The sequence below is a fragment of the Canis aureus genome, chromosome 8, assembly GCF_053574225.1.
Source record: "Canis aureus isolate CA01 chromosome 8, VMU_Caureus_v.1.0, whole genome shotgun sequence".
NCBI lineage: Eukaryota > Metazoa > Chordata > Mammalia > Carnivora > Canidae > Canis > Canis aureus.
In genome coordinates, this window is record NC_135618.1 from 60314508 (window position 1) to 60333674 (window position 19167).

Here is a 19167-nt window from a genome sequence, read left to right on the forward strand (position 1 = left end):
AGAGACACAGGCAGAGGGAGAAGCAGGCTCCCTGCAGGGAGCCGGACGTGGGACTCGATCCTGGAATCCCGGCATCACGCCCTGAGCCAAAGGCAGACGTTCAACCGCTGAGCCACTGAGGCATCCGCAGCAGTACCTTCCTAAAAGAATTCTTCCTGCCAAATAAGTTAACGTGAAAAAGTGGCCTGGGCACGAACGCAAAGCGTTTCTTTCCTCATTAGCACGCAGACACCACAAGCCAGCACTCTCCCACTGAACGGAGCGATAACGGGAAGCGGATTCCTTCTAGCGCGTCTGGCGCTGGCAAGGCACGCCGCGTGCTCAGGCCACCCGGCACTGCGGGGGATCCCGCTGAGCTGCCAGCCGCTCGACAGTATCACCACGCGCGTGCGCGAGAAGCCAGGCGGCCTCTGGGCTAAGCCGAGCGGCGGAAAGGGAGAGACGACGTAACTGGCAGCCGAGAGGAACCTTCCGCCGCCGCACGCCGCCCAGCGGCCAACCGCCCCCTAGAACTCGCGCACCACATCCCGACTCCTAGTCTCGACGCCGTCTGAAGACGGACCAATGAACAGAGAGTAGGAAGAGGCGGGGTCACGTGGGGGGACCGCCCCAAGCGCCTACTTCTAACCAGTCGAGTCACAAGACCCGCTGAGGGGCGGGGCTGATATGACGTATACCCAATCCAAGATTTGAGGGCGGTTACATATTACCCACTCCCCAGTGCTTGACTCCGCCCCTCGCCTTGACGTACACTTCTCAACCTATCAACGACTAAGCTTGTGGAGGGGTGAGGGGAAGGGGGCGGAGAGTGGGAGGAGGCCGAGAGAGGAAGGAGGCGTAGGCTGAGGAGGAAGAGGGAGGAGGGGCAGGGAAGTCCTGGCGGAGAAGAGGCCCAAGACTCCAAAGGAGACAACAGAAGGGTGCGCTGGAGCTCCCTCGCTGCCCAACAGCCGTTCCGGATCCCTTACGGCGCAAGTCAGACAGAGACGGAGGAAAGGAGGAAGAGACTTTTATGTCGGCAGACAGAGAAGCTCTACCCGTCACCGTTGCCTCACATCCGGGACTTTGGAGGGCTGGCCCCGCGGCCCCGCCCCCCCCCCAGCCTTTCATGGCGACCGGAGGCGGAGGCTGGAAGAGCAGGGCCTGGAGGAGGCCCCTTTAAATCTCCTTAAAGGGGTGGCCGCTGAACTCGGCAGACTACATCGGCAACCTTAAAGGGGAAGCCATCGAACAGAAGCTGACAAATTCAGAACTGTGCTGTTGGGAGTGCTGGAGCGAGTGGGGATTCTCACCTCCTTTTCTCCCCCTCGCAAGAAGTTCTTTAAACTCAGCTTAAAGGGGAAGTGGCCGCTTGTGGAGGACCAGAAACTTCACTCCGAGCCCTTAAAGGGGCGGCCTGCTGTTTGGACGACCCTGGACTCCTTAAAGGGGTGGCCCCTTTTAGCCGGAGGACTTGAGACACTTTTAAAGGGGAGGTCTGCGTTTCGGGGCGAGCTTTCGGTCCCTTTTAAAGGGGTGGCCCTTCCTCTTCCTCGGGAAGACTTGTCTCGACCCCTGGCAGGGGGCGGCCACTGCACTAGGCCGGCTGGACACCATCGGGTCGTCTTAAAGGGGTCAGGGGCTGGACAACTTGAGGCCTCGCCTTAAAGGGACGGCCGCCCCGTTTTCTCCGTCTCGGCCCCGCCGGCCCCACAGGGGGGGCCCTCGGGCTTGTCGCCCCGGGGGCGGCGCCGGCTCCCCGGGCCTTGGCCTTGGGGCAAGCGTGGGGCCCGTAGATCCTGATTTAAAGGGAAAGCCGTGGCCTTTTCGTCCCTGTGTAGCCGCCACCGCCGCGCCTGCGACCCCGGGCCTGCGGACAGGCCGCTTCGGGCCCCGCCGCCTCCGGATGCGGCGCTGAGGGCGGTCGCCATGGAGACGGCAGCGGCCGCGGCTCCCGGCCCGGGCTGGGCCGCCGAGGGGGAGCGGCGGCGGCGGCGCTGCTCGCGCCGAGACCGAGACCGGGAGCAGCGGCGCCGCCGAGGTCCCGGCGGCGACGCGCCCCGGGCTCTGCTGGCTGCCCCGCGCGGCTCCTCGTCCTCCTCGTCGCCGCCACCGCCCGCCAGGCCTTGGTCGTCAGCTTCGTCCGGAGAGCGGCCCGGAGGCCCGAGACGACGGCGGCCCCGTCCCAGGCCTCGGCCCCCGCGACCCCGAGCTCGGAAGCGGCCTGCCGGCTCGGGCAGCCGCGGGGAGGAAGAGGAGGAGGAGGAGGAGGGGGGCGCCGACGACGGGGAGGCCGAGGAGGAGCCTGAGGAGGAGGAAGAAGAGGAGGAGGACTTAATCGATGGCTTCGCCATCGCCAGCTTCGCCAGCCTTGAGGCCTTGCAGGTGGGGCCTGATGGAGCCGGGGACCTTTGGGGGCTTCACAGGGGCAGAGAGAAGGGTATGGTACCTGGAGTGGGTGGAGTTGAGGGGGGAATGCTGGCACCCCAAACCAGAGCAACCGGCTCCTCTGGCCAGGCCTCTGCCCCACCCTGGGGTGGGAGGAGGTAGAGTTAGTCTCTAGGGACCAGCCAGGTTACCCGGCCTGAGAGCCACTTTGGTAGCCTGGTCACCCCTAGAGAGGTGGGGAGCTTTCCTTTCTCCATCTGCTTTAGTCCCACCTCCTCCTCCACAGAAGGATGCATCTCTTCAGCCCCCAGAGCGACTGGAACATCGACTGAAGCATTCTGGGAAGCGGAAGAGGGGGGGTTCCAGTGGGGCCACTGGGGAGCCAGGGGACAGCTCTGATCGGGAGCCTGGCCGGCCCTCTGGGGATCGGGCCCGAAAATGGCCCAATAAGCGGAGAAGGAAAGAGGTGAGCTTGTCATAGATCCTTGTCCTTTAAAAGTCTGGATAGGATACCCTTTACATAGACCTGTTTTCCATCAGCAATGCCACTGTCCATCATAAACAGTAATTTTATTCTGTAAGGGCAGGGAGAAGGCAGAGCAAATTGGAACCCTCACTCCTCAGTCCCGGTCTGACAGAGACATGCCCACAGTCAGACTTTTTTGCTTTTGGCGGCCCTATTCCAAACATGTTGGTTATTTAGAGATGTATCAAAAAGACTTAATGGAATCATGAATGAGTTAGATATGGTCTCAGATGTCTCCAGGCAATAGCAGTGTAGCAAGAAAGACACAATCTGAACAAATGCCTAGATCAAAACCTGAGAAGCTACAGAAGGCAGAGATCTGGGAGAGATGCTGCAGAAACTCACATGAGGAAGCCACTCATTCTGCCTGGGGGATGGGAGGAGGGTTGTGGTTAGGGAAAGCCCCCTAGGATGGCTTAGTCAGGCCTTGAAGGATAGTCATAAGCTTGCTAAGAGGAGAAATGGGCAAAGTTGTTTTGAGCAAAAGCACAGAGATAGAATATACTTGGAAAATGACAAAAGCATTGGAAACAAGGGTGGGCCATAGCAGGAGAAGCCGCTAGGAAGAGATTGAGTGTGTGTCATGAGGGGCCTTGAGTTCCTTACTGGGGAGTTTAGACTTTATCCAAAGGCCTCGTCAGTCAGCCTCCCTTACCTCTGGACTCTGGTCTTTCTCAGGCCTCCTCCCGTCATTCTCTGGAAGCTGGATACATAGTAAGTGCTCTCTACCTGTACTGGCCCCTCCCCTCTCAATTCCTCTTTGAAAGTCCCCACTCTCCCTTGGGCCACACTCTTCTTCCCTCTTGTGACACCTCTGTCTTTCCTTCTCCCCAGTGTGATGCAGAAAGCGATCTGGATGAGAGGGTGAGTAGGGCTAGAACTTGTTGGGTGGGCATGTTACAACTTGTAAAATGAACTGCAGTTTAGAGGTCTTCTACACTCAACAGAGCCTCCCCTTGAGTGGGCAACATAGGTTTAGCTGTGACTGGATTTGGGGCAGTGTGGGGGTGGGCAGATTGAATGGGTAAATGACTTTTTTTCTTTGGCAACTAGAGCCAGTTGACCAAAGAATAAAAAGCCCTTGCCTTGGTATACCATCTTTTCCAAAGCCCTTGGAGGTACCAGTGGTTCTCCACGGAAATCCAAGGTGGCTGTTGAACAGAGCTGGTCGTTCCTGCTAGCTGTTCGTCTGCTCTCACAGATTAGGATCTGAGCAGAGACCAGGGTTACGGTACTGAGACCATTGTGGTCAGTATAAGAACATGTCTTACAAAGTTATATTTCAGTTTATTATTAGGTCAGATGTGTCTGTTTTGAAATAATGTGTTCTAGCAGTTCATACTCTACCCCTGTAACTAAATTTGTATTCCATGATCTATATCTTGTTTTAGTTTAAAAAGTTGGCTGGACAGGGACTGTGGTGAACCAGAGAGTTCTTGTCTGTCTAAAGGTGGTGACCACTGTCTAGTCTAATTGTTGCCATGCAAGAATAGGGCCAATTCTTAAGAGAACCTGCAAGTCTGAGTTTTTATGAGGAATTCCTGGGTTTGTAAATATCGGCAATTTTAAAAGTTTTTGCTGACACTAGTGGCCCCAACAGATCTGTAAGTCAGGTAGGCATGTGGGCCAGCAGTTAGCAATAACAGACACTTTGGCTTTAATGTGCTTATGTCTCTGCTATGTAAGTGTGCCTCAATTCAGTCCTACTGGCCTAATAGATTCTCAGGCTCAGCTATTCTACCCCTTTCCCCAAGCACAGGTCCCCCTAGAGCCCACGGTCCTTGCTGGATTTCAACTAAGCTGTTGGAGTAGACTTGCCACCTGCTGCCACTTCCTAGTAGGCTCTGGAGGCTTTTAGGCTTCTTGGGTGAGGGCCTCAGCAGACCAGAACCTGACTCTCCCAACCCTTCTTCCCCAGGTCTCCGATGATGACCTCGACCCATCCTTTACTGTCTCAACCAGCAAAGGTTGGTCTGAAGGGCTGGTGCTGGAGACAAGGGAGGGAAATGGGGTGAGTATGGGCCTCAACTGAACACATCTACTGTCTTGTCCTCACAGCCTCGGGCCCCCACGGCGCCTTCAATGGGAACTGTGAAGCAAAACTCTCCGTAGTCCCTAAAGTGTCGGGCCTGGAGCGGAGCCAGGAACAGCCCCCAGGGCCCGACCCGCTGCTAGTGCCTTTCCCCCCAAAGGAACCACCGCCTCCACCGGCCCCTCGGCCTCCCGTCTCACCCCCTGCACCCTTGCCGGCCGCCCCCAGTCTGCCACCCCCACCCCAGCCCCAGCTGCAGCTTCGGGTCTCGCCCTTTGGCCTCCGCACTTCTCCCTATGGCAGCAGCCTGGACCTCAGCACTGGCAGGTGAGTGGTCCAGGGGTTTGGTCTGGTCTGGAAGGACCTGGTCATTTTGGCACCAACCCCTGCATTCTCTAGCTGGGACATGGGAGGGTACCTGTGGAATGTGACTTGAAAAAAGGATTCTGAGGCTGAAAAGTTTGAAAGACACTGGGTGAAACAAAGTTAAAGTGATTACTTGCTTATAGGAACTTGTTAGAACTGTTTCACTCAATCTTTGCGTGCAGGGAAATCCACTGTGTGCCGTTTCCCAATTTTATGTGCTGGTGAGACCTTTTTTGCAAGGCACATTTGCTAGGAATCGTGTTCTTCAGAACATACTTTGGGAAATGCTGACATGATGATTAAGAGTGCTGGCTTTGGTGTCAGTCAGACCTGGATTCAAATTCTTGCTCTGCCACTTAGTGGCTGTGTGATTTTTGACGAGTCACTTAATCTCTCTGAGCCTCAATTTTCTCTTTCTGTGGAAAAGAAATGACAGTAGTACCTTTGTCTTGATAAAGCTGTTGTGAGGATCAATTGAGTTAATGCAGTGTTTCCCAAAGTGTGTACGTGCATCATTAGTGGTATGTAAGATCATTTCAGCTGTTACGGGAGTAAATTTTTTTTAGCTGTTAATGGGCTTTAGAAAAACATGACTAGTATCTCAACCCCTTGATTTCACGTGTATTGCTGGGCGAGGCTAAGTAATTATAAAAAAAAGAAACTGAGTTAAAGAAAGAAGTAAATGGTACAGGTGGTTACGTGGATGCGGCAGCAATTGGAAAGGTGGTGTGACATGGTGGAGATTTGGATTAGCATGTAAAGCAGGTGTCAGCACTTGGCTACAGTAAGTGCTCGTTAAAGGGTAAGAATCACTGATACTATTACTACTATCGGTGCTATTTTTACTATTGTCATCATCGTTACCGTCCTTTTTCTTGTTCTTGAGAAAACTAAGGCTCAGAGAGGGGCAGTGACTTGCTCAAGGTCACCCAGGGTGTTAATGGCAAGACGGGCCTAGAATTCAGGTCGCCTGACATCTAGGCCAGGCCAGCAAGGTGCTGCTTCCACTGTCTTAGGGTGGGAACCCAGGTGGCCTGTTGTAATGAAGCGTCAAAGTGAGTGACATGTTTTGTGCCGTGGTTGAGTCAGGAGAGGGCAAGTCATGAGACCAGAGACGTCCGAGGTAGCTGTGTGGAAGAGACCTTGAGAGGGAGAGAGGGGGTTGTTGGGTGTGGGAGGTACCTCAGTCTGAGGATGGTTTCCCTGGGCGGGGGTGGGTTTCCTGGGGGCCGGGTTCTACCACCTTCCATGTTGGAGAACCAGGGTCAAGGTATCGCCCAGGCTTCTGACCCCCTCCCGTCAGAGCTGGCACCTCCCAACCCCTCACTCATCTCCCCACTTCTCTCCCCAGCTCTTCACGGCCGCCCCCCAAGGCCCCGGCCCCTCCCGTGGCTCAGCCTCCCCCCTCATCATCCTCTTCGTCCTCTTCCTCCTCATCTGCCTCCTCCTCGTCCGCGCAGCTCACCCACCGGCCCCCGACGCCCTCACTGCCCCTGCCTTTGTCCACCCACAGCTTTCCCCCCCCTGGGCTGCGGCCCCCCCCACCACCCCACCACCCCTCCTTGTTCTCCCCTGGCCCCACCCTGCCCCCACCCCCACCCCTGCTGCAGGTGCCAGGGCACCCTGGGGCCTCAGCTGCTAACGCCCTTTCTGGTGAGTTTGGGGTCCTGGCCGGGGTGGGTGGGGGGCCATGGCCCCGGGCTTGGGCCCAGTCGGCTTTGGGGCATCTGGACCTCAGCAAACATCAGGGCTTGAGGAGGGAGTGGCTCAAGGCCAGAAGGGAAGGCCAGTCACCCGGGCCCAAGGAGGCTGACCTGGTGGCAACAGATGTTAAAGCCTTCTCCCCCTCCCCTCCCACAGAGCAGGACCTGATCGGCCAGGACCTGAACTCTCGCTACCTGAATGCCCAGGGTGGTCCCGAGGTGGTGGGGGCAGGGGGCTCGGCCCGGCCCCTGGCCTTCCAGTTCCACCAGCACAACCACCAGCACCAGCACACCCACCAGCACACCCACCAGCACTTCACCCCTTATCCCCCGGGCCTGCTGCCACCCCACGGCCCCCACATGGTGAGCTCCTCATTGGGCCAGTGATGAGGCTCAGCAACTTGGGGGGAGGGTGTGGCTTCCACGGGAAGGTCCTAAGTCCCTGGCTGGCAGCTTACTCTTCCCTTCTCTTCCCCAGTTTGAGAAATATCCAGGAAAGATGGAAGGCCTTTTCCGGCATAATGTGAGTGTGTGTGTGTGGTGTGGTGTGGTGTGTGGGCATGGATGCATCCATGTGTGTGGCCCCGACTGTTGGGGTCCAGTCTTCAGCTTCAAAAGCAAGAGCCTTGAGCCTGGGAGAGCTCCCCCGGGGCGGGTTTTAGGGTGGAGGCCCCAGGACTGACGGGCAGACCAGATGTGGGCCGCACCTCCACCCCCAACTTGGACTAGCGCCCTTCTCTCCACAGCCGTACACGGCCTTCCCTCCCGCAGTGCCCGGCCTCCCTCCGGGCCTCCCGCCGGCTGTCTCCTTTGGCTCCCTGCAGGGGGCCTTCCAGCCCAAGGTGAGCTCCCAATCCAAATACCACCACCTCCCACCCCCTACAGACCCAAAGACCCCAACCCCCCACCCCAGATCCACATACCTTCCTCCGTTCCCCAAAGCCATACCCGTTCTCCTGCCCTCCCCTCCTGGACCCAGCTTTCTTCAGAGCCATGCTCCTCCCTCCCTGTCCCAGCCCTGGCCCCCATCTTGGTCCTAGACCCCTCTTATGCCTGGTGCCGGCTCTCCTGACTGATCACTCCCCTTTCCCAGAGCACGAACCCCGAGCTGCCACCACGACTGGGGCCAGTGCCGAGCGGGCTTCCCCAAAAGGGGACACAGGTGAGGGGGGCCAAGGCAGGTCCTGGGGGAACTAGAGTATCTGTTGAGGGAGAGCAGGGTTGATTGAGAGCGAACTACTGATCCTTTTTCTTTAGTGTGTGATCAGGGGTATCCTTGAGAATCTGACGAGAGCATTTCTGTTAAGTGACAAGGTTTCCCATGCGTGAGGAATAGAAATTTCATGAAGTTGCTCTAGAAATAAGATTACTAGGACAGTGGTTTTTGTAGGAGTTTTCAAATTTTTTAAGTTACAAAATCCTTTTTCTTAAAATGACATCATACCAGGAAGTCCTGTCCATAAAACAATGAAATGATAAGCTGCCCCTTTGTGAAGTGGGACAGGGAACAGCCTTCGAGCTCACGGCTCTGGAAACATTGGGAAGAACACAGGATGTGTTTCCTAAAGGGTAGACTAGACCAGATATCTTGCAACGTCTTCTAGCAGCAGTAAAGACTTTTTTTTTTCTAAAGAAATCTTAAGTAGAGACTCATGACATAAAGCTGTTAATAGGATAGCTTCTCTGGTTGAGAAACCCATCCTGCCTGCTTGCTAACCCACTCCCCAGTGTTCCAAGCAGGGCACGTCCTTGGGGCTTGGCTCAGAAACTTAGTGCTGGAGGGGAGATGCCCAGAGTGGGAGAGATGGGGAATGGAGTCTTGACAGAAGCAGGAATGGCCTGAGGGAGCTATGCAAGGTCTCTGGTGTTTGGGTGGGGATTAAAGACTGTGGAGATGAGGTGCCCAGGACAGTAAACAGGTCTGAATCGCCGCCAATCTCTGCTTTGCTATCCCCAGATCCCCGACCATTTCCGGCCACCTTTGAGGGTGAGTTTGGTGAGGACCTCAGGCTGCATGAGGCTGGGGGCTGGTCTCAGGGTGTTTGGCTGAGGGCGGGTCTTGCTTGGGAATGAGCGAGAAGCCCAAGACGTGGAGGCAGTCAGATGTGGAACAGCAGAAAGGGCAAGGCTTATAAGCCACAGACCTGGGTTCCGATGTAATTGGCTGTGGGACCTTGGGCAAGACAGTTTATCTCTCTGAGCCTCAGTTTCCTAGGCCATGAAATGAACCTAGTCATCCCTCAGTTGTAGGGATGATGATTGGGGATGTTGTGTGGAGAGGCTGGGCCGAGGACCAGGCCTAGAGTGGGTGATGAGTGAACGTTCTTTCCTTCCCTTTCCCTTTGGTTATCCTTCTGGGGCGGCAGAAACCAGGGAAGTGGTGTGCCATGCACGTGCGCGTGGCTTACATGATCCTGAGACACCAGGAAAAGATGAAGGTACTGGGGCGGGAGGGCTGGGGAGAGCGGGCTGGCCTGAGCCCTGGGCATCTGCCTTTGGCAGGTCTTGGCCAAATCTTGGCCAGACACATCCTCTCCTGTCCCCGGTCACTGCCTGAGTGCTTTCACAGTTTAGGTTCTTTGGCTTAGGGGGGTGGCCTGAGAAGGCTCTGAGAGAGGCAGAGGCGAGGCACCCAAGCCCCATCTTGGCACTAGCCAGCCCTCGAAGGGGACCTAGGGGTGGAAGAGCAAGAGCGGGACCCCACCTGGCTCCTCACTCACCACCCCTCTCCCTGTCCCATGCAGGGCGACTCCCACAAGCTTGACTTTCGGAACGACCTCCTGCCCTGCCTTCCGGGGCCCTATGGGGCCCTGCCCCCTGGGCAGGAGCTCTCCCACCCGGCCGCCTCCCTCTTCACTGCGACTGGTGAGTCTGGCCAGCCCTCTCAGGGCCTGAGGTTCCCTGTCTATAGCCCAAGGCCCACCTTGCGCCCACTCAGCCTCACCAGAATCTCCCACCTCTCTGCCCCAGGTGCCGTCCACGCTGCAGCCAACCCTTTCACGGCAGCTCCCGGGGCCCACGGACCCTTTCTGAGCCCCAGCACCCACATTGGTAAGAGCCAAGAGCATTTGGGCAACCCCAGCCTTGTCCCTGACTTCCAGGAGTTCTCAAGCTGGGGATGGAAATTAGACCTGAGAGGCAGCTGGAATGGGGGTAGGCCTGGTTCCACTTGGTTTGTGACCTTGGGCAAGTTACTCCCAACTCCTCTGAGCCTTGATCTCATCGCCTGTGAAATGGGATAGGGGCAGAGCAGAGTGATTGGCCCGCACTGCCAGCTCAGATGCCATCTCTGAACTAGCCAGTGGTAGGGGCTAGCGTGCCACCTGGGAGAGGAGGACAGAGGAAGGCTGTGCAGGCCCGGGCAGAAGGTGGTCATTGGCTCCTAGCAGTCTTGGCAGGCTCTGCAGGGAGATTTAACTTGGGTCTGGGTAGACAGGAGGGCATCGAGCCTGATGGCATTGGGGAAGGTGTTCCCGTAGTAGAATAGGTTAGTAGTTCCATCTGTGCATGAAGTTAGAGTCAGGTCGGGAAGGGCCCTGCATGTCAGGTGGGAGGAAGCTAGCAGAGATCTTCAGGCGAACGGCTTGCTATAGAGCTGATCTGGGTGGCTGGTGTGGGGGATGGTGGGGCTGGAGCTCTGGAGTCAGGGAGGCCCTGGGCTGGGGGTACCACTTACTGGCTAGATGACTGACCGTTGGCAAGTCACTTCACCTCTCTGAGCCTGTTTCATCATCCTTAAGTGGGAGTGGTCCTGTCTGCCTCATGGGGCTTGTTGTTTGTGAGGTTAAACTACATGATGCATGTCAAAGTTCAGTGTCTCACAGGGGCCCAAGGAAGTGCTCAGCACCCAGTTGTTAAAACCAAGACCAAGCAGCGGGGGCTCTGGGGCCTGCTCCCTGAGCTGCCTCTTCCCTTCTAGTCTTGGTACCTGCTCCCAGCTGGCTGCCCAATGCTCTGACCACCCCCTTTTTCTCCTACAGATCCCTTTGGGCGTCCCACAAGCTTCGCCTCCTTGGCTGCCCTCTCCAACGGGGCCTTTGGAGGCCTGGGCAGCCCTACATTCAGTGAGTGCGGGTGGGGCTGGCCGGGTGGGTGGCCGTGGCAGTGGGCTTAGGAGGCCCCAGACATGGGACCTCCTCCTCCCTGTGGCGCCTGTCACTCTTTGCTTCACCCTCTGTCTAGACTCCGGCGCCGTCTTTGCCCAGAAAGAAAGCCCAGGGGCCCCACCAGCCTTCGCCTCCCCCCCAGACCCATGGGGCCGCCTGCACCGCAGTCCTCTGGCCTTTCCTGCCTGGGTCCGGCCCCCTGAGGCCGCCCGGACACCAGGCTCAGACAAGGAGCGGCCTGTGGAGCGGAGGGAGCCCTCTATCACCAAGGAGGAGAAAGACAGGTGCGCCGACCCTCCGACCCACTGCCCTGCTGCCCGCTACCCACATCCCGCACCGCCAGCCCTCCTGCCACCCCGCTCCCCACACCGCCCACCCTCCTGCCGCCCTGCTGCCTGCACCACCTGCTCTCCACGCCACTCGCAGTCTGGTCGGGTCGGACTGTTGGAGGCCCCCTCTCTCTCCCCAGGGACCTTCCCTTCTCACGGCCCCAGCTCCGAGTTTCTCCCGCTACTCCCAAGGCCCGGGCTGGCGAGGAAGGGGCCAGGCCTGCCAAGGAATCCGTGCGGGTAAAGGAAGAGCGGAAGGAGGAGGCCGCTGCTGCTGCTGCCGCTGCTGCCGCTGCCGCCGCCGCTGCCGCCGCCGCCGCTGCCACCACTGGGCCTCAGGGCCTTCACCTGCTGTTTGAGAGGCCCCGGCCACCCCCTTTTCTGGGCCCTAGTCCCCCAGAGCGCTGCGCGGGCTTTCTGGAGCCAACCTGGTTGGCAGGGCCCCCTCGCCTTGCCAGGCCACCCCGCTTCTATGAGGCTGGCGAGGAGCTGACTGGACCGGGGGCCGTGGCTGCCGCCCGCCTCTATGGTCTGGAGCCGGCCCACCCCCTGCTATACAGCCGCTTGGCACCGCCTCCACCGCCTACTGCAGCCCCAGGAACCCCTCACCTTCTCAGCAAGACCCCCCCAGGAGCCCTTTTGGGGGCCCCACCTCCACTTGTGCCCGCCCCCAGGCCTAGTTCCCCACCTCGGGCCCCTGGTCCAGCCCGGGCTGACAGGTGAGGGAAGGGCAGGGGCGGGGGCAAAGCTCCATCCCCCTTTCCTTTTGACAAGGTCCTAGAGCTGAGGTTTCAAGCCAGGGCTGGAGGGCAATGGTCATGACCTCACCAGCCACCTTTGAGGTCATGGAACCTGGGAGCGGAAGCCCCAACCCCCACGAGATCAAGCATCAGATGGACCTTGGGGTCACTGGGAGGGCAGAGGTCACAAGCCTCTAGAGAGAGGGGGTCTGTGTGTGTGTGTATGTGCACCTCTGTGCACATGAGAGATGAGAGTGGGGGTCATTTCAGAGGTCATAGCTCATGATCTCCTGAGGTACACCATCGCCCCCTCCAAGGGCCCCTAGGCCCTTGGCCTGCCTCCCCAAGGGCTCATTAAGCCAGAGGCCAAAGTGCCCCCCCTCCCCTTCACCTACCACCCAAGTCCTCATGCCCTCTCAGGGCTGGGGGAGGAGGGGCTAACGGAAGGGGGGTTCCATGTACATATTTATCTCTCCTTCCACATAGCCCCCCAGACCTTTTGTACATTTTTACAGGGGTGCCCCTCCCAATAATCTCCCTTCCTGGTTAATTAAATCCTCAGACTGGTGCTGTGTTCCTAGCCTCTGGCCTCTCTGTGGGGGGAGGGGGGATTGTAGAGGGAAGAGCTGGGAGGGGACAGGCAGGAACCCAGGGCTTATCCCTGGGAATATGGAGTCAGCAGGAGACAGAGCAACAGAGGAAGGGACCTGGGTACCTAGGCTGGAAAGAAGGGCAAAGGCTTCCTGCTTGGCTGACAGCCCAGGTTCCTCCCCACTTGTTCCTGTTACCTCTGTGTGCCACCATCCCCAAAAGGCTCAACCTCTAAGCTTCAGACTCCACCTCTTAGTGGCTCAGTCCCCCACTCCATTTCCAAGTGCCCCCAGGACTCCTGGGCCCTGCCCTCCAGAACCCTGTTCCCCGGAACCCTGCCCTAGGCTGGGGGGGGTGGGCAGAGAAGGTCACCATGTACCACACACCAAAGAAGGGGGTCGGCCCGGGGGTGGGCCACACAGGCAGCTTCTTCAGCAGCCTCTCGGCGGCAGTCCCAGCCTTCCCAAAGCAGCAGGTGCCCCCAGGCTGGGGCCCAACCTAGAAGGCAGGGGTCAGTTTAACAAAAACATAACGTTGACTTTTTTCCCCGGTGGGACTTATTCTGTAACATGACTTGCGGATATTTATATAAAAATGAGTGTTACAATGAGGCCCCTTGGCTGCTCTTTCAGTGTGTGGGGGTCATGTGGGTTGGGGGACGGGTGGGGGATTCGGATCAGGGAGGGATGGGGGAGGACAATACTAGCCATGTCCTATGAGGGTTCCCCCTCCCACCTTACCTGGGAGACCTGTTTTCTTAGTTGTGGATGGATGAATTGGAGCATTGGGCATTGAAGTTTTCCATATTTTCTACAACCCAGGCATACATATTCTACAAGATTCAAGCAATACGAAAGGATAGCAAAACTAAATTTCCCATTTACCTGCCAACCTGTGCTATGCCCCATGCATTTCCTGAGGTAACCACTCCATCATTTGGTATATGCTCTTCAGGCCTATTTCTGTGCTTACCTACAAGTATGGACACATATAGTTCCATCAGAAAAGATCTGCAATTTAAAACAAACAAAAAAAAACCAACATTGGTTTTTCTTTTAGATCCAGTCACTATAAAACGAACATAGATATATACTACAAAGGGAAAGTGCCTCGTAATCTCAGCCCATGGAGGTGACCACTGCTAAGTGTCATGGATATCTTCCTCCAGTTATTTTTCTGGATATATATTTCAAATACTGTGGGGGAAAAATGGGGTCCTGTGAGATGTACTATTTGCAACTACCTTTTTACACTTAACATTATTTTTTGATGTGGTCATTAAAAACCAAGTAACTAAACCGAGCTAGAGAGGCTGGCACCCACCCGAGCTGCCCCAAATTGTCTTGTTCCACTATACCCATCACCTTAGGAAAGAGGTAGCCAACATTCATTCCTACCATGCCCAAGGTCTCTAGGGAAGGCTCAAACCTAAGGATGTTCCAACAAATCAGAAACAGGTTGACCAGAAGGACATGGCAGTCCTTGTTTTCAGCTTCTTTAGAAAAATCTAAAAATCTGTTGACACTGTACATGCTTTCCCCATGACTGCCCTTGAAATGGAGCATGATCCTCTTTCTCCAGATTGCCACTGTCTCCTCCACTCTTGTTTAGGAATGAGCCATTGTCACTATTGAGGTACCTCCCTGACCCCCATACACATTTGGGTGTGGAACTCTCAGGAGAATATGTTCTAGATACGTATATCGAACCTCTTCTAGATCCCCCCAAATGTAACTCAGATACCCAGTCATCTCCTATATCTGATGCTGTGTCCCCCAGCCTGAGCCACTTCCATCTGTTATCAGCACCCAAGTCAGAAAGCTCTCTCTTACCTCACTTGATTCACTATCTGAACTGCCTTTTATTCTTTCGACCACTGTTCACTTGATCATACCAGGCAGGCACTGACCTTGTAGCTGGGGCGCAGAGGTAAACAAAAATCCCCAGCTTTTCCAGAGCTTACATGCAGGTCCTGGGAGGAGCAACAGCAGCATGCTTCCTGAAGAAAAAGGGTGAAGGGCAGGAATCCCCAGGGCTGCCTTCTTGGGGCCTGTCCTCAGAACCACTACTTTCCCTTGATCCATCTCTGCATGTCCTGATCCGAAATCAGGAGCTCCTCAGGCAGAGGTAAAAGAGGAATCCAGAAAGACCAAATGCTGGTTGAAAAAGCAAAACAAAACCAAAATCATTTCACCATCATGAGGCTGCTATTCAGAAATGCATTTCTTTGTTTTGAATGAGCTTAGAAGTGTAGCTATGTAGTCTTAAACAATGTGCTTATTTCTGTGCCATGATTTATTTGTAGAATTGGGTTTTTTAAATTTGAAGATCTAATGGGCTCTGTTAAATGATTCATGATTGGGCAGCGCCCCATCTAGCAAATGGAGAGGCGCTCCTAAAATGGAGGGTTTTTAAAACAACTTTATTGAGATATAATTCATATACCACAGAATTCACTGTCTTTTATGACTGGCTTCTTTAACTTAGCATTATAAGCATTCGGGGTGCATCCAAGTTGTAGTTGTATCAGTCCTATGTTCCTTTTTATTGCCAAACAATACTCCATTATATAGGTGTACCACATTGCATTTATCCATTCTTCAACTGATGGACATTTGTTTCTTTTTTTAAGATTTTAAAATTTATTTATTTAGAGAGAGCACATATGAGCAGGGGCTGGAGGGGGTAGGAGTAGAGGAAGGGAGCAAGCCAACTCAGCAGTGAACGTAGAGCCCAACTGGGGGCTCAATTCCAGGACCCTGAGATCATGACCTGAGCCACTGAAACCAACATGCTTAACTGATTGAGCCATCCAGGCTCAATATTTTATATACCCACCAGCAGTGTATGAAGATGGAGGCTTGGATTTTTTATTTTTATTTTTATTTATTTATTTTTTGAGGTTTGGATTTTTTTAAAGATTTTATTATCTATTTGAGAGAAAGAGAGAGAGAGAGAGAGAACATGAGGAGGGGGAGGGGCAGAGGGAGAAGCAGACTCCCTACTGGGCAAGGAGCCCAATCAGAGGCTTGATCCCAGGACCCTGAGATCTGGACCTGAGCTGAAGGCAGACACTTAACCGACTGAGCCACCCAGGTGCCTCAAGATGGAATTTTATAATAGTTTTTTCTGGTATTGCTGTATGAATCCACAAAGTTAATTAGCACAAACTTCTTAGAACAGTGCCTGGCACAGAATAAGTGCTCAAAAAAATGATTGCTGTGATTATCAGTAATGCCTTTCTGTTTTGAAACTCTAAGAAGTAGATCTTAGGGCTCAATTAAGGAGAATGGCTTACTTACATGCAGTTTATTGGGAAGGCACATCTTTCAAAACAGACTTTGAGGTGAGGAGCATCTGTCTAGGGGCAGAAGGAGTCTGAGCCAGTGAAGAAGAATCCAGGTTTAAAGCCTTCTTCATCAGTCAGATCAGAGTTTGAGTTTGGCCTCCACCAACCAGCTCTGTGACTTTGGTTGGTCTTTAGCCTGTTTCCACTTTCCAAAGAACATGACCAGCCCAGCCCACAGGTTCACTGTGATAATTAGTTACATAGAATAATGCAGGTATAAGGTACTGAGCACAGAATTGAGTACACAGTAGACATTCACCAGATGAGAGTGTTGTTACTGATTGCAGTGGTCAAGACTATAAGCAGGTTCCCTATTTCAGGATGGGTAGGTTAAAGTTCAGAGAACTTTATATGATGTACAGAGTTAGGAGAAGAAAGGAGATATACACATTCAAGGAGGAGATTTTATTTTATTTTTAAAAAGATTTTATTTATTTATTCAAGAGAGACACGGGGGGGGGGGCGCGCAGAGACACAGGCAGAGGGAGAAGCAGACTCCTTGAAGGAAGCCTGATGTGGGACTCAATCCTGGTACTTCGGGATCACATCCTGAACGGAAAGCAGACACTCAACCGCTGAGCCACCCAGGCGTCCCTCAGAGAGGAGATTTTTTTTTTTAATTTATTTATGATAGTCACACAGAGAGAGAGAGAGGCAGAGACACAGGCAGAGGGAGAAGCAGGCTCCATGCACCGGGAGCCTGACGTGGGACCCGATCCCGGGTCTCCAGGATCGCGCCCTGGGCCAAAGGCAGGCGCCAAACCGCTGCGCCACCCAGGGATCCCAGAGAGGAGATTTTAAAAAATAAACTTGATGTTACAACAGTTTTAGCTGGACAAAAAAAAATTAGCAAAGATAGTAAAAGAGTACGGAGATTTCCTATGTGCCCAAAACTCAGTTTCCTGTTTTAACACCTATTAATATTTCACATTTGTTACAATTACTCAATCAGTATTGGTGCATTATTGACTTAAGTCCATACTTTATTCAGATTTCCTTTGTTTTTTTTTTTTTTTAGATTTATGTATTCATTTTAGAGAGAGAGAGAGAGAGAGTACCAGCAGGAGGGGCAGGAGAGGGAGAAAGAATCCCAAGCGGACTCCTCGCTGAGAGCCAAAGCAGGGCTTGATCTTACGATCCTGAGACCATGACTTGAGCCAAAAACCAAGAGTCAGATGCTTAACAGACTGCACCCCCAGGTCCCTCGGACTTCCTTAGTTTTACCTACTGTCCTTTTCCGGTTCCAGGATCCAACAAGACACCACATTATATTCAGTCATCATGTCTTCTTAGGGTCTTATTGATGACTTTTCTAGACTTTCCTTGGTTTTTTTTTTTTTTTAACAATTCTTTTTTTTTTTTTAATTTTTATTTTTTTATGATAGTCACAGAGAGAGAGAGAGAGAGAGAGAGAGAGAGAGAGAGGGCAGAGACACAGGCAGAGGGAGAAGCAGGCTCCATGCACCGGGAGCCTGATGTGGGATTCGATCCCGGGTCTCCAGGATCGCGCCCTGGGCCAAAGGCAGGCGCCAAACCGCTGCGCCACCCAGGGATCCCAAGACTTTCCTTGGTTTTGATGATCTTGACAGTTTTGAGGAGTATTGGTCAAGTAGTTTAGAAAACGCCCCTTATTTAGGATACATATATTGTTTTTCTTAGGATGAAACTAGAGTTGGGGAGGAAGCAGAGGTAAAGTGCTGTTTTCATCACATCATATCAATGGTACATGCCTTCAAGATGATCCATGTCTGTGGCTGAGGCATGCTTGTCAGGTTCTATTGCAAAATTTCCCTTTCCCCCTTCTTGGCATATTCTACTCTTTGGAAGGAAGTTACTCTGTAGCCCAGACTGTGGGAGTAGGGAAATTATGCTCCACCTCCTGGAAGGTGGAGTTTCTACATAAATCACTTGGAATTCTGCTTGGGAAATTTGTCTCTTCTCCCTTTATTTATTCAATAATTTATTTATATTATAATGGATTCATGGATATTTCTTTTCTACTTTGGATTATACGCTAAGACTATGTTTTTGTTACTCTGCAGTTTTCTGTTGGCTCCTGTGTCCCTTTCATTGTGGGTTGCCTTTTTTTTTTTTTCCCTTAGCAGAGACTGTTTTACTGTTTATCCTTTTATATCTTTCTGCTTTTGTCTCATGTGCATGTATTGTCTGGCCTTAAAATTTAAAAACAACTGCCCTTGTAATTAACATAAAAAGTTTGTAGTTTATAAAAGAAGGTAGGATGGGGTGGCTGGCTGGCTCAGTCAGAAGAGCATGGGACTCTAGATCTCGGGGTGGTGAGTTGGAGTCCCACGTTAGGTGTAGAGATTTCTTAAACAAAAATTATTTTAAAAATTATTTATTTTTTACTTTTAAAAATATTTTATTTATATTTTTAAAAATGTTTTCAAAGAAGGTAGAGTAAAAAGTTTTGATCCATTCTCCTGATCATTCCTGCCTTGCTCCATTTCAGCTTTCCAGAGATACCATGTTGATTTCTTGTTTGTTTCTCCAGCACAATTCTTTTTTTTTCTTCTTTCAAATATTTACATATAGGACATACTGTTCCCTATGCTGTTTTTCTCAGTAACTATCTCTTGCGGGTTGTAACATTACTTTGTAAGGCTACACCATAATATGTTTAACCACTCTCCACTAATGGACATTTATGTTCTTTCCAGTCTTACTAGAACAAGGAGTGCTGCAATGAATACCCATCTCCTTGTATACCTGAGCAAATAAATCTGCAAGATAAATTTCTAGGCAGAGAATTGCTGAGTCGTGAGTATATGCTTTCAAAATTTAGATGCTGCTGAATTGTCCTGCACAAACCTTGTGCCAATTGCCAATTTTCACTCTCGCCAACAACGTAGTAAGAGAGGACGTGTTTCCCCACACCCTTACTGACAAGGTTTTTGATCTCTGCCAATCCCACAGGTGAAGGACAGTGACTCACAGAAGTTTGAATCTGCATTTTTTTCATTGAGTGAAGCTGAAATCTTGCTGGACATTTACAAATCCTTTGTCTTTTTGTTTTCTGTGAATTGCCTTTTTAAATATC

At 53.0% G+C, this 19167-nt stretch overlaps 1 protein-coding gene across 2 annotated transcripts; it reads left to right on the plus strand.

The window, feature by feature from the left end:
* The first annotated feature begins 790 nt into the window (after nucleotides 1-790).
* On the plus strand, nucleotides 791-13371 carry FBRS (fibrosin). 2 transcript variants are annotated; one of them, XM_077907330.1, is made up of 18 exons: nucleotides 791-2364; nucleotides 2654-2833; nucleotides 3572-3607; nucleotides 3728-3757; nucleotides 4812-4860; nucleotides 4952-5252; nucleotides 6643-6944; nucleotides 7152-7357; nucleotides 7473-7517; nucleotides 7741-7836; nucleotides 8088-8156; nucleotides 8952-8979; nucleotides 9356-9432; nucleotides 9739-9859; nucleotides 9965-10045; nucleotides 10975-11058; nucleotides 11177-11384; nucleotides 11570-13371. In XM_077907330.1, exons 1-18 carry the CDS (start codon nucleotides 1909-1911, stop codon nucleotides 12150-12152), a joined length of 2952 nt encoding a protein of 983 aa, XP_077763456.1. In that variant the 5' UTR covers nucleotides 791-1908; the 3' UTR covers nucleotides 12153-13371. The 2 variants fall into 2 exon arrangements, with proteins under 2 accessions (XP_077763456.1, XP_077763457.1); XM_077907331.1 differs by having other exon boundaries at nucleotides 792-2364; nucleotides 8952-8981; nucleotides 9361-9432.
* Nucleotides 13372-19167: the final 5796 nt, after the last annotated feature.

Coding starts and splice junctions, on each gene's coding strand:
- FBRS (XM_077907330.1), top strand. CDS start 1,909: ATGGAGACGGCAGCGGCCGCGGCTCCCGGCCCGGGCTGGGCCGCCGAG. Junction 4,861..4,951: donor TACTGTCTCAACCAGCAAAG/GTTGGTCTGAAG, acceptor TTGTCCTCACAG/CCTCGGGCCCCCACGGCGCC. Junction 10,046..10,974: donor GAGCCCCAGCACCCACATTG/GTAAGAGCCAAG, acceptor TTTCTCCTACAG/ATCCCTTTGGGCGTCCCACA.